The sequence below is a fragment of the Dreissena polymorpha genome, chromosome 1 (genome assembly GCF_020536995.1).
Source record: "Dreissena polymorpha isolate Duluth1 chromosome 1, UMN_Dpol_1.0, whole genome shotgun sequence".
NCBI classification, from domain to species: domain Eukaryota; kingdom Metazoa; phylum Mollusca; class Bivalvia; order Myida; family Dreissenidae; genus Dreissena; species Dreissena polymorpha.
Genome location: NC_068355.1, coordinates 102,251,420 through 102,265,369, shown reverse-complemented (window position 1 = coordinate 102,265,369; position 13,950 = coordinate 102,251,420). Strand labels below are relative to the sequence as shown.

Here is a 13,950-nt window from a genome sequence, read left to right as displayed (position 1 = left end):
TCTCCGAAAACAGCCTCGCTAAAAATAGCAAAAATAATTGGCCTAGCAATATCACATACCATCAGTGAGTGGTACTTGTTATACACTTCATCCATCATGACAGCGTTTCCGTCACCTTTCAGTTTGGATCCATGCACAACACCACTTGGCAGGGTTTTCTCACAAGTGCTTGAAGAGTATATGGACGGTAAGGCATCAGCAAAAGACCGGGCCAACATCTGGAAGACATCTTCATCATCTGTCATCGGCAGGCCATTAATGGGGTTCTCCCATGGTATGCTGCAATGACGTTGGTATAAGTAAAGAGAACTGTTTATGTTTATTATAGAAAAAACGGAAATATTTTTGGGTTTATTGATGTGAACCAGCAAATATGATGCATAGGAATAACACCAAAAGGTTGTTGGCCTAATTTGTTCAACAGCTAATTCGAATTTGACATTAAACACACATTGAAATAAATTATGTTGGTTTAAATAATTATAAAACAGAAATCTGAACTATTTTAACTACATACACCATATACTGGGGTTAACTGCCACTACTTACTGTGGTCAACTTATATTACATGCTGGGGTCAACTTACACTATATACTGGCCCCCTGCAGCTAGACTGGCCACCATATTGAACTTGCGACTCTCAAATTCATCATGTAGCGCTTTCAAGGCTGGCGACTTAAAAAAATGATTTTGGAACATGAAAATGTAAATAGCAAGTACCTAAAATGTCTTTTTCATACTGTATAATAATTCTTTTGCAGAGTACCATTCAAGTGTAAGTTTAGTTGTAAGATTTTTTTTCAGATAATTATTTTGTAAATAACAGTCCAGAGCCAATATTCACACAACTCTTTAGGGGTATATCTTAACAACAATCCTTAAATCTGGAAATTTTACTGAATCTATTGCTATTTTTTGCATGGTCTTTTGCATTAAAATGTTTTTAACAAGTTTGTACATTATTTTTCAATGATTTATAATGTATTCGAAGTAAGAACAGAAGATTACTCATATAAATTGATAGGAAATGTTTGGTTAACCCTTTGCATGCTGGGAAATTTGTCTTCTGCTAAAATGTTGTCTGCTGAATTTCTAAAATTAGCATTTTCTTCGATTTTTCAAAGAATATTATCAGAATAGCAAACAGTTGGGATCCTGATGAGACGCCACATTCTGTGGCGTCTCATCTGGATCCAAACTGTTTGCAAAGGCCTTCAAAATTCGGTTCCAGCACTTAAAGGGTTAAATACAACTTTATTCACGATTCCCTAAGCACCCCAGCATACTTCAAGAGAAAGACTATGGAATTCAGAGGTGTTGTTATTCAACGCTCCTGCACAGTCGCCCACTTTTGCGTTGAAAATTCCATCTGGGTCAAGAACTGGGATTATGTACAGGTGACTATGAGCCAGCACATCTTGAATCTCTGCATCTTCTTGTAGGTAGCCTGAATTGGACATACAAGTGACGTACAAGTGTGTCCCAGGGATTGAAAGTAATTTATAAAACTATAATTAAATTCTTTCAATAATGGAAGTGATGAAGCAATTTATTACCAGTTTTTGTTTAATTGACTACTGCCTTTAAGTACACACTTATTACCTTGCAAGAGATGTCTAATCAAACGCATTGCCATCTCTACAGTAACGGGATCATCCCCATGAAGACCACCAATAAACAAAGTGTGAGGCTTATCAGCAGCATGATCCTTCAGATCTTTGGTGATATGCACCAACGGTACAACCATCCCTGACGTGGTCTTGCTCAGTATCTGGTACTCCATCACTTCAGAGTTCACCACAGACAGATGACGTAGCTCGTCCTGAATCTCCTGGTTAGTGAGGTACTTCTTGGCAACATTTTCCCTGATGTCGTAGTCCTCCTCTTTAGACCAGGAGAGCACTGGGGACTTTACAAGTGTGAAGTTGACCTCAGCTGCTGCGTTATTGCCCACGTGGACAGCCACTGTCTTTCCTTCGTAACTACGAGTAGAAATAATTACACACATTTTTAATGACTCAGGATTGTCATTATTAACCGATTGCCGATCGAATTCATCAGTTAAAATCGCCAGAAAATCGGTTGTTTTTCCTGAATCTTTAAAATTTCTATCGGAAGTTTTGATCACGCAAACCGACAATAATTGACGAGGAATAACCATAGTATAGTAGAGCGACGCCCATTCAGTCAGTCCATTAACTCCGCCTAAGAGCTACTGTTTTCAATGAATTTCTCAGCGAGTGCCCAATATTGATTTTTCCAGCTGTCAATCAAATTCTTCATGGTAAGCACGTCAACCAATCAGCACTCAGGCAGCCAAATACACGCCGACCCCCACGTGAAATTGTATCGAATAGCTGTACATTTCACAGATTATTACTGACCGTATCTCAACGAATGTAGCAATGTAGAGCGTAATTAACAAGCTTTTTTAGTTTGAGAAAAGGTTTCAACATATTAAACAAGAGGGCCATGATGGCCCTGAATCGCTCACCTGACTAACCTTGCTTCATGAACTTAAATTTTATTAGACCCATATACAATCCCAAGCCAAATTTCATTAATTAATACATTCTGACAAAATTTCATTAAGACGTGATGAAAACTGTGACCTCTTTAATCTACACAAGGTTTTACTAGAACTTGCCTGGTGACCTAATTTTTGACCCCAGATGACCTATATACGATCCAAAATCAGATATTATCAAGATAAACATTCTGACCATATTTCATTAAGATCATATGAAAACTATGACCTCTATTGTCTTCACAAAGTTTTTCTATGATTTGACCTAGTTTTTGACCCCAGATGACCCTAATACAATCCCAACCCAGATTTCATCAAGATTAATATTCTGGCCAAATTTCATAAAGATTTAATGAAAACTGTGACCTCTACTGTCTACAAAAGTTTGTTTTTTTAATCTGACCTAGTTTTTGACCCTAGATGACCCAAAGTCAATCCCAATCCAGATTTTAACAAGAAAAACATTCTGACTATATTTCAATAAAATCTGATGAAAACTGACCTCTATAGTCTACACAAGGTTTTTCTATTATTTGACCTAGTGCCTAGTTGCTGACCCCAGATGACCCAAATACAATCCAAACAGGGCTCCTCTTGCCCAAAAATTTCTGTGGCCAACATTTTAGCCAAATGGAATTTTGTGTAGCCAAATATTAGAAACTGTAGCCAAAGTTTTAGCAAAGCATTTGAAGGGGTCAAAGTTGGATATTTTGAAAATCCTGAACTTAAAGCTGGGGGCCAGGGGGCCGCAGGGCCCTCGGTGGGTCCAGGGGACAAGGGGGCCAGAGGCCCCCAGAAGCTCCTGGATTCGACACATTTAAAGGGTGCCTGTACCTGTTCTGGTGATTCTATTTTCTTAAAAAAACAACATACACATATATTTAAAAATCTTCATGTATTTGATAAAGAACACAAAGTTAGTCAAAAGGCAATTCATTCACATGCACCCTCTGTCTGGCATAGACTCGACTGCAGGTGTTGCTTTTGAAGAACCAGATAAAACCTGTAACAGTGGTTACAAATTATATTTTTCACACATACTTTAAAAAAGTCAATAATACACGTTTAATTAATGCAGAATCAAATGTCACCATTTATATTCACAGAATCATGCTGCCAGAAGCCTCCACATACACCTAAGAAAATTGGGTATGGTGGCTTCTGCTAAACAGTTAAAATTGAAAATTTCAGCATGGGTTCCCCTAGTTTTTATCCCAATCGTTTTTTGAATGCTAAATAATTGTATCCTGGTGTGACCCAAATTTGACGATGTAACGGTTACATGAAGCAATATTTAGCAAATAATTTAAGAAATAATGAATGTTTAATAGCACAAAATAATAATTTTAAACTCGGCTGTATTACTTTGAAATGATTCCAAGACAATAATCATCCATTCAATCGATAAAAATAGAACATCGTCGAATTAAGGTGTCGGCGAACTTGGATTACGGTAGGTTGCCCATATTTGTTTTACAAAAAGTAAAAAAAAACACCATTTCTTGCTGCTGGGCTCATATGTTGGGGACAATAAAACATTTTATTTAACTAAAAAAGACCTGTCCCAGTCAGCAAAAATGGCGTATTTGATCGTATTTTCAATTACTGTTAAAATTCTTTTCCTGATTTATGCTTTATTCAAAGGTCAAAATGTTTTAAAAGCTCACAATCAATGAATCATACGTTATCAATAAAAAAAATTGGCAAATTTGCTAGATCTATCTTGCCGATTTTTGATGCAAAACAACCTAAACAGTAAACTTTAGCAACAGAAAATACGACCAAATTCGGGGTGTTAGTTTAAAAAAATAAAAACCCTACCTGGTTGGTCTTGATGGTTCTTATATTCTTTATGTGATAAGGGCCCTCTGCGTGGAGACGCAATGCCTTCTTCCCACAAGACTGATAATTCAGGGTTTTCTTACAAACTTCTCAAACCGCTTTTCCACAAGCTTCCACTTTTCTCAACAAGTTCACTACCCGCCCGTAGACTACAGCGGGGAATGGCCACCCATTATAAACTGTACGCTGAAGTTTCTTTAGCTACCAACAGGCAAGTATCTCGTTGCCATTTCTTCAACTTAAGTCTAAACACAGCTTCCCATTCGGCATCAAATATACGCAAAAAGTACTCAAATTGATTTAAATCGGCAGCAATCTTTAATCAGATGTAATTGTTTATTTAATCCTCTACGATGTACGATTTGTTTTCACATCAGTAATTTGTCTCGATGACCGGTGTTAATGCCGACTGCGTATGAATTTTTCAGGTCAATAACATGGCGATGTATTGATGCACAGTCTACAGCTGAAAGCGGTTAATATCTGGGACGGCATGTCAGGAAAAAAATCAATACCGATAATTCGCATTGTTCATTAATTAAGCAACGATTAATAACACTTATCCTTTATGGATTTTCATGAAAGAAAAACCATAATAAAGAAAAATTTATTCTCTTTAATCTGATATATAAACAAGTTTGGAAAGAATTGGATGAAAAATTTTGACTTTATTGCATAAACACCATTTTCTCAATTCAAGGGGAGATAATTCTGTACTTCATTGACCAATAATGCTAATTTTTTATAGGGTTCGTGTCCTCATTGATATAAAGCCACAGTGCAAGTTTGGAAAGGATCGGACAAAAATGTGGAAGATTTTTGAAAGTTTTCACAAAATAGGCAAAAACGAATAAACATGCAAAGTTCAACGAGCTCCTGCGGCCATGTTTTTTGACAAATCAAATTTCTTTGAACAACTTTTACAGGGGAGCCTTCAAAGGTCATCCCTGTGAAATTTTTTGAAAATCAAATGAGCTGTTTCTGACAAGAAGATTTTTAAAGGTTTTTACCATATATGGTCATGGTGGCCATCTTGGTCATGTGATCAAATTTTTTTTAACAATTTTTTTGTCCCATGACCTAGGGATGCTCCACATAAAATTTAGTTGAAATTGGCTCAATGGTTTAGTAGAAGAAGATGTTTACATATTGTTTACAGACGGACGGACGGACAGACGACGGACGCTGAGTGATCACAATAGCTCAGGTGAGCTAAAAAAGCTGTTTGATTTTGTACCAAAATAAATTATATTAGCGACCTCTGCGTTACGAAGTTGTTATTCAGCATCTAAATATTAAAGTCAACGCTTTCCCCGAGGAAGAATGACGTGATGTTATACATGAAGTATAATTTTGGCATGATTTTCATCTGTGCATGAAAAACACGAGAAATGTGTCTCTGTTGCTAGAATTTTCTTAATTTGAATAATGAATTCTGGAAATGATTTCGGATAACACATTTAATTATACGCATTTGAAAATACTTCAATTAAATAATGCATATTGTTATACAAATGGGCATAACACATAATGTAATAAGTAGGTAAATAACATGTTTTGAGATTGCCAAACTATGCATATTTATAGGTCTACATGTATGAATGACCTGACAAATTATATCACCATCCGGAATGAAAAATACTTGGTAAAATTTCAAGAATAGCGCGTTTTTATTCTCAGAATTTCACTCTCAAAACTTTTCTGAAAGGAGGTACATGAAACAGTTTAGACTGAGTCGTCAATTTGTCGTAATTACTAAATATAAACGATTTTCAATGCTCTCAAATCGCGTCACGTGATTCACACATGTTAAATGGGAATTCCCCAATCCAACAATTCAATTTGTGTATGCACTTGCGTTAAAATGGCGGACGACATTCATCGTCAATATTTTCCGTAATTTGGTTTTGAAAAAAAGAAATCGTAATTATACTGGATTATCCAGTAATGGATAGAATTGGAACATGCAAAGATCTATCAATAAATTATGTTTTTACATTGTACAGTATACTAAACATGTGAAAATCTTAAAATTTTCTATTCTTTTTAGACCTCATTTTAACTTTTTATGCTCTGAGAATAGCAGTATTTTGTCCCTAAAATGTCTAGAATTCGTTTTCGGTCGGGGGGGGGGGGGCGCTTTGCCCCCCTGACCCCCTTACCAGGGCCTTGCCCTGGACCTACATGGGGGCCTAGGCGGCCCCCTTGACCCCCGGCCGAATCGGTTACTTTTCCAAAATAATCCTTTGTTTACAATCATAATGACAACCCTGTGACTGTTTGCATGTGCTTACATTAAAATATTTTTCTTTTTGTATGAGATTGTTTGTCTAAGGATAAGAATATTAAAGCAATGGTAGGAATATCCAAGGATAACATTTTAACAAGAGATGTGTTCGTTAGAAACACAATGGTCCCTATTGCACCGCTTTGAATTTTATTTTATTTTTTTTTTTTTTTTTTTACCTTTGACCTTGAAGAATGACCTTGACCTTGAACTTCCACCAATCAAAATGTGCAGCTTCATGAGAACATCCCTTTGAAAAAAAAAGACCTTTGACCTTGAAGGATGACCTTGACCTTGAATTTCCACCACTCAAAATGTGCAGCTTCATGAGAATGCCGCTTTGATTTTATTTTTTTTGACCTTTGACCTTGAAGGATGACCTTGACCTTAAACTTCCACCACTCAAAATGTGCAGCTTCATGAGATTCACATGCCAAACATCAAGTTGCTATCTTCAATATTTACAAAGTTATGGCCAATGTTAAAGTTTTCGGACATACAGACGCCATATATTTGACATTTGACCTTAAAGGATGACCTTCACCTTCACCTTTCACCACTCAAAATGTTTAGCTCTATGAGATACATGTGCATGCCAAATATCAAGTTGCTATCTTCAATATTGAAAAAGTTATGGCCAATGTTAAAGTTTTCGGCCGGACAGACGCCATATATTTGACATTTGACCTTGAAGGATGACCTTGACCTTTCACCACTCAAAATGTTCAGCTCCATGAGAGACACATGCATGCCAAATATCAAGTTGCTATCTTCAATAGTGAAAAAGTTATCACCAATGTTGTTTTTTTTTTGGACGGACGGACAGTTCAACTGCTATATGCCACCCTACCGGGAGCATAACAACTGGATCATGCAGCAATATTAGTTACCACTCTAACATCAACCCATAATTTGTCTTCACAATAAATTATCTGAAAGTAGAAAATGGTCAATAAATTTGGTCTACACTTTTTTCATAATTTATTGATGATGCTAAAAAATACAAGAACAGAATCATACAGTTTGGAGTAGATCTGTGAAAAAATACAATTAAATAATATCATAAGTACAATAATTATGTGTTGGACACATTTTGTGTTGTTTTAAGCATGAAATCCACGAATAGGAATGTCCAATGGATTTAAGGATTCCAGGACCATAAGGAAATATGGGTAAAAAACGCTCCTACCTTGGCCAGTCAAAACATTATACTTCCTTACACTGGATATTTTACGTGGATTGCAAACGTTGCAGTATGAAATCAATAACAAACCAACATAAATGCATTATGAACCTTAATCTTGTGAAAAGGACCTTAATGCATGTGCGAAAAGTGTTGTCCCACATTGGCCTGTTAATTTTTCACAGGCTATTGGGAGATGACACTTTCTGCCTATACTGGATTTTCATTCAGATTTTTTTTGCAGACTGCACAGGCTTATTTCAGATGATACTTGACGCATATGCATTAGGCTCTGTTTTCCCAAAATGTAGCTCATATGTGAATCAAGTCTAAAACATGTTCCTACCCGGGCCCAGCAGCCCTGATGTTGTAAGTGCCAGGAGCCAGCAGTCTCCAGTAGTCTCCATCTGCTGCCGAGTATATTGTGTGGTTAATGCCCTCCACCTCGATACTTGCGTTGGCGATTGGAGCCCTTGTGGACGCATCCAGCACAAACCCTTTCACTCCTTTATGCACCTAGTATAGAATACATGGGAAATTAATTAGAGCAAAGCCAAGGGGTTCATTAAGTCTAAAAGTAGGCTTTTTAAGGACCAGGCATTTAAAGACAGAAAAATGAAGGAATGAAGGCAAACCATTAACAAATTAACTTACTTGGGTCAATGAATGTCCCATTAGATTTTAACATTTTCAAATACAATAACCAAAACAAGAAGAATTAATTAGTAAAAACCATAATTTGGCCACCAAAAACATTGTGCCAGAATACTTGAACAAATGTTTTATATGCTTGTTTTTACTTTGTTTTGTTTGTTAAAATGCTTTTTACCCTGATTATCAAAAGCTACTATTATTTCTTCTGGTTTACCTATAGTAAGTGCACATATTTTGGCCAGTAAATTAAAAATTGCCCTACAAATACTAGATGAAAGCTTAAAATTACATGACCAATGTCTAAAAAGGTAAGTTTCCAGACCAGAAATATTCAATGCAGGCAGGGCCTCACCTGTCCCATAAACACAAGTAGTGGGAACTTGTTTGCGACCCAGAAACCGGAGAGTGCTGCTGCAGGTGGGTACTTGACACAGCCCATCTCTATGGTGATCTCAAAGCAGTTGGTGTGCACGTAATTGTAGTCCTGCATGCCCCCTAAATCCAGAATGGAGCAAGAGTTTGAATTTAAAATAAGTAATATTTGTTGCACACTTTCATTGAAATAGCATATCCAGTCCACTGGTACAGATCAAAAAAAGCCGACCGACCGACGACCGACCGACCGACAGACCGACCGACCGACCGACCGACCGACGGCCGACTACGACCCAGGCCCGACCGACCGACCGACCGCCGACCGACCTGCACCCGACCGCCGACCGACCGACCGGACCGCCGACGACCGACCGACCGACCGACCGACCGACGCCGACAGACCTAACCGACAGACAGACAGACTACAGACAACAGACAGACAGACAGACATAAAGACAGCAGACAGACAGACAGACAGACAGACAGACAGACAGACAGACAGACAGACAGGACAGACAGACAGACAGACAGACAGACAGACAGACAGACAGACAGACAGACAGACAGACAGACAGACAGACAGACAGACAGACAGACAGACAGACAGACAGACAGACAGACAGACAGACAGACAGACAGACAGACAGACAGACAGACAGACAGACAGACAGACAGGACAGACAGACAGACAGACAGACAGACAGACAGACAGACCAGACAGACAGACAGACAGACAGACAGACAGACAGACAGACAGACAGACAGACAGACAGACAGGACAGACAGACAGACAGACAGACAGACAGACAGACAGACAGACAGACAGACAGACAGACAGACAGACAGACAGACAGACAGACAGACAGACAGACAGACAGACAGACAGACAGACAGACAGACAGACAGACAGACAGACAGACAGACAGACAGACAGACAGACAGACAGACAGACAGACAGACAGACAGACAGACAGACAGACAGACAGACAGACAGACAGACAGACAGACAGACAGACAGACAGACACTTTATTCAAGACTAGTACATAGTACATGGTCTAAATCAACATGATTAGACATTCTCATTTGCGTATTGTGTGGGACAAAAAAATAACAAACAAAAAATTCCCAGTTAGGAAGAATGTATTATGTTAACATAAATGATGATATCATTTCTGTAGTGGAGATGAGCAAATATTGAATATACCTTCAAATTTGTATCTGATAAGATTAAATAATTTCAAAATGTTTGAAATTTAATTTTATTTTTATGTAAACTTTATTCATGTGTTTATAAACATATGTGCACACAGGCTAATCAGGGCTGACACTTCTCCTTTCATGGAATACTTTGCTTAAAGGCAGTCTCTTTTGAACAAAACTACATTTAGGTGGATGTTGTTGCCCCTTCAAGCCCAGTTTTCACAGGAGGCTCATATAAGTGCCGGTACCTGAGACACTGTACCACTGGGCTCCATTGGTAATGCCATCTTTGAAGTACTCGCTAGGACTCAGGTCTGGACAGGGATGACCCTCGTGCATTGTTGAATGGGCCTGAAAACCAGGATTTAAGTGGTTGATTTTGCAAATTTTGACGATTTGATGAAACAATTGTGCTAACCTAATTGCCACATGATGAGTATACTGATTTACAATAAATGATAACAATAAGGGGTTACAAGTACATCAAAATAATGATACAAATACTTCAACTAGGGCTTGATAAAAAAAGTTATGAATACCCAATGAGGCTGTGTGTCCCAATAGAAACCAAGTTGTAATAATTAAGTTTTATGAATTAAAAGTGGAATAATTGTAGCAATTTTCATTAAACATTCACAGTTTCATATCATAAGAAACCCAACCAATTTTCAGTTGTAAAGGGAATACAAACTGTGTATTATAGTTGTTTATACAGACACACAGACAAATGGACATGATGAATCAAGCATACCCCTCTCTACTGTGTTGTGGGGGGAGAAGGGGGAGGGGGCAAAAAAGAAACATTGTAATGTCGAGAGAAACTTGCAATTATAACCACTAACAAGAGATGTATTTGTAAGAAACACAATGCCCCCTACTGCGCCGCTTTGATTTTATTTTTTAAAATATTTTTTTAACTTTTGACTTTGAAGGATGACCTTGATCTTGACCTTTCACCACTCAAAATGTGTAGCTCCATGAGATATATATGCATGCCAAACATAAAGTTACTATCTTAAATATTGCAAAAATTATGACCAATGTTAAAGTTTTCGGACGGATGCACAGACTAACAGACAGACAGACGGACTGATGGACAGTTCAACTACTATATGCTACCCTACCGGGTGCATAAAAAACTAATAGAAGTATATCTGTTATACCATTGAGTAAGACTCAGCAAGCTGAATAAAAGTTTTATCATCAGGGCATGTGCTGTAGGAGACTGTCCCCTTGGTACCATCATCAAACGGGTAATTGGCCACCAGGGAGCCTCCGTGAAGGTTGGCCGACAGAACAAAGGGGTACTCCTGTAACCAGCGCATCACTTCCAGAGTTTCCTTTTCCTGTTTCAGGTTAAGATTGGTTTGTTCAAAAAAGTCTGGGAAATTGCGATTCAAGTCGACCCCATGTGCGTTTACGCGACCAGCAACACCCATCACATCACCTGAAATACAAAAATAATGCATGTAAACAATTTTCTGTAAGAAAAATGTTTTTTTCACAATGCAATTTGATTACATTAGTTTATTAATTCATTACTTTAACTTGCCAGAATGTAATTTTGTCTAAATTTGTATATAAATTTAATGTTGATCTTAGAACATCAGCACTAATTCCTTGTTCTTACTTTATGTTTACTTCCAATATGTTAATTTAATTAATATGATGCACGTCTTATCACAGAGAAATTTTACAAAGTAATGAATGTCAAAATGTGTGTGTCATAAGCATTGTAATTTTTAAAAGACCTTAAATTTCCTTAATGAGTTGATGTAAGCCTCAAACTTTTCTTTGACTTTTTTGGCAATTAGTACATTAATTGCAAGCCACTAAAATAAAAAGGCAACTTCTTACACTGTTGACAAACTGTCAAATGCATAAAAGAAGCACAGGTGGCCAAAAGTTGTGTCTTATTGCAATATGTGTTAAATAAACAAAAAACTGCTATGGAGATCAGTAAACTGTCACTTGTCAATATCTCCAAGGCGCCATACGCATGCACAGTTAAGCTGTTTATCACGTGACTATCACAGCATAATGGAGGCCATTGTTTTATTGAAAGTTGGTAAATCATCGATTGTTATGATCACAGTGGTCGTTGTTAGTTATCAAAATGGACTCTTTTTGGGAATCCAAAATAGCTGTCACTCAGGGGTTTTGCTGCCCATCGCCATTGTCAAAACTTGCAACAAGTTTTTGAAAGTGGGCACAATTTTTTCAAAATTTTTCAAAATATTTACTTTACACTATACATGTAATTGTAGTCTGAGCTAATATCCATCACAAGAAATCTGGTCTTTTACATAACTGGATTATAGTAAGTGATCAGATCGCATACAAACAAGCCCAGGGTCATTGACTGTTATCAGATCACTTTGTTCCAGATGACAGTCACAACCTTTGCAAGATAATCTTTAACGTCAAAGCATCTGTTTCAAACTTGGTTGGACTCAAACACATTCAGTTTAAATCAAAATCAACATTATGAATTTTATTATTTTTGAATTTTCTGGGAATGAATTTTGCAATACAGTGATTTATAATTCAAAATAACAATTAAATTTAAAACAAGATGTGTTTGTGAAACACAATGTCCCCCTATATGATGTTTGTCCTTGAAGGATGTCCTTGACCTTGTGAAGGATGACCTTGACCTTTCACCACTCAAAATGTGCAGCTCCATGAGATACACATGCATGCCAAATATCAAGTTGCTATCTTCAATATTGCAAAAGAATTCATAAAATGAGCCATTTGGGCCACATATATTTGACCTCTAACCTTGAAGGATGACCTTGACCTTTCACCACTCAAAATGGGCAGCTTCATGAGATACACATGCATGCCAAATATGAAGTTGCTATCTTCAATATAGCAAAAGTTATTGCAAAATGTTAAAGTTGGCGCAAACAGACCAACAGACAGGGCAAAAACAATATGTCCCCCACTACTGTAGTGGGGGACATAAAAGCATATGTTTTACTGCATAAATGTGGTTTCCTTTTATTTCAAAATGAGGTAAATCAACATCATGGAAAAAAACATCATTGTTTTTGGATTTGGTTTCTGAACTTTAAAACACTGTCTATCTTCAATCATAACTAAAATTTAACATGAATAGGGGCAGACAGTTGTTATTTCAACAAACACAAATTTTGTTTGGAAGGAGGATTTAGCGCTCTGATATGAAAGTGTTATTTTGATATTTAAATATATTTTTTCGTGACCAAATGAATAATAATAACAAATAATAACAAAAATAAATCTCTTATTATTAATAAATTATAATACATTATAATCACCAGAATGGAGTTAATGCTATTTCATGGTGACTACGATGTTTATTTTAGACCTTGAAACAAATTAAGACAATCAAATTCCTTTTCATTTTTCCTTGTTAAATGATATACACTAATGTGGTTCTCTGTTTGAATAAATAAATCTGAAATACTCTTATATTAATGTTAACATTATTTGATTATTTTCGTCACCCGTATTGCTCATCATAAGGAAAACAGAAGAAATTTACACCAAAAAAGCGTATTTATAAAGTTCCTTCTTGTAATTTCAGTATTTATAGGAAATCATAGCAATTAAAGAAATACAGTCAATGACATTAATGTAGTTAGGTTTCTTAAATGATTGTTATAATAATAATTATTACATGGCTTGTTATGGTCCATGGCTAATAATTAAACATGGCCTGGCGGCCATGTTTCAACCAACTGTAACCATTTTAGGACTCAAGATATAATTGAGACAAATATTCTGAACAAGTTTCATTAAGATTGGACAATAAATGAGGTCGCTTTATGATAGTTTTCATTTCAAGAAAGTCTCTCTTTACTTTCAAAAATCTAAATAAGCTGGTAAGTGTC

At 36.8% G+C, this 13,950-nt stretch overlaps 1 protein-coding gene across 6 annotated transcripts in view; it reads right to left on the bottom strand.

Annotated features, from left to right (window-relative positions):
- LOC127865161 (carboxypeptidase D-like) overlaps positions 1 to 13,950 on the bottom strand; it is a 66,151-nt gene that overhangs the window by 23,936 nt on the left and 28,265 nt on the right. For all 6 annotated transcript variants that reach the window (XM_052405070.1, XM_052405071.1, XM_052405072.1 and 3 more), the window contains 8 exons: positions 11,233 to 11,516; positions 10,318 to 10,420; positions 8,846 to 8,988; positions 8,186 to 8,355; positions 1,603 to 1,982; positions 1,287 to 1,447; positions 587 to 675; positions 60 to 279 (listed from right to left, as the gene is read on the bottom strand). In XM_052405070.1, coding sequence (XP_052261030.1) covers positions 60 to 279; positions 587 to 675; positions 1,287 to 1,447; positions 1,603 to 1,982; positions 8,186 to 8,355; positions 8,846 to 8,988; positions 10,318 to 10,420; positions 11,233 to 11,516 — 1,550 coding nt within the window. The remainder of the gene's footprint in view (positions 1 to 59; positions 280 to 586; positions 676 to 1,286; positions 1,448 to 1,602; positions 1,983 to 8,185; positions 8,356 to 8,845; positions 8,989 to 10,317; positions 10,421 to 11,232; positions 11,517 to 13,950) is intronic.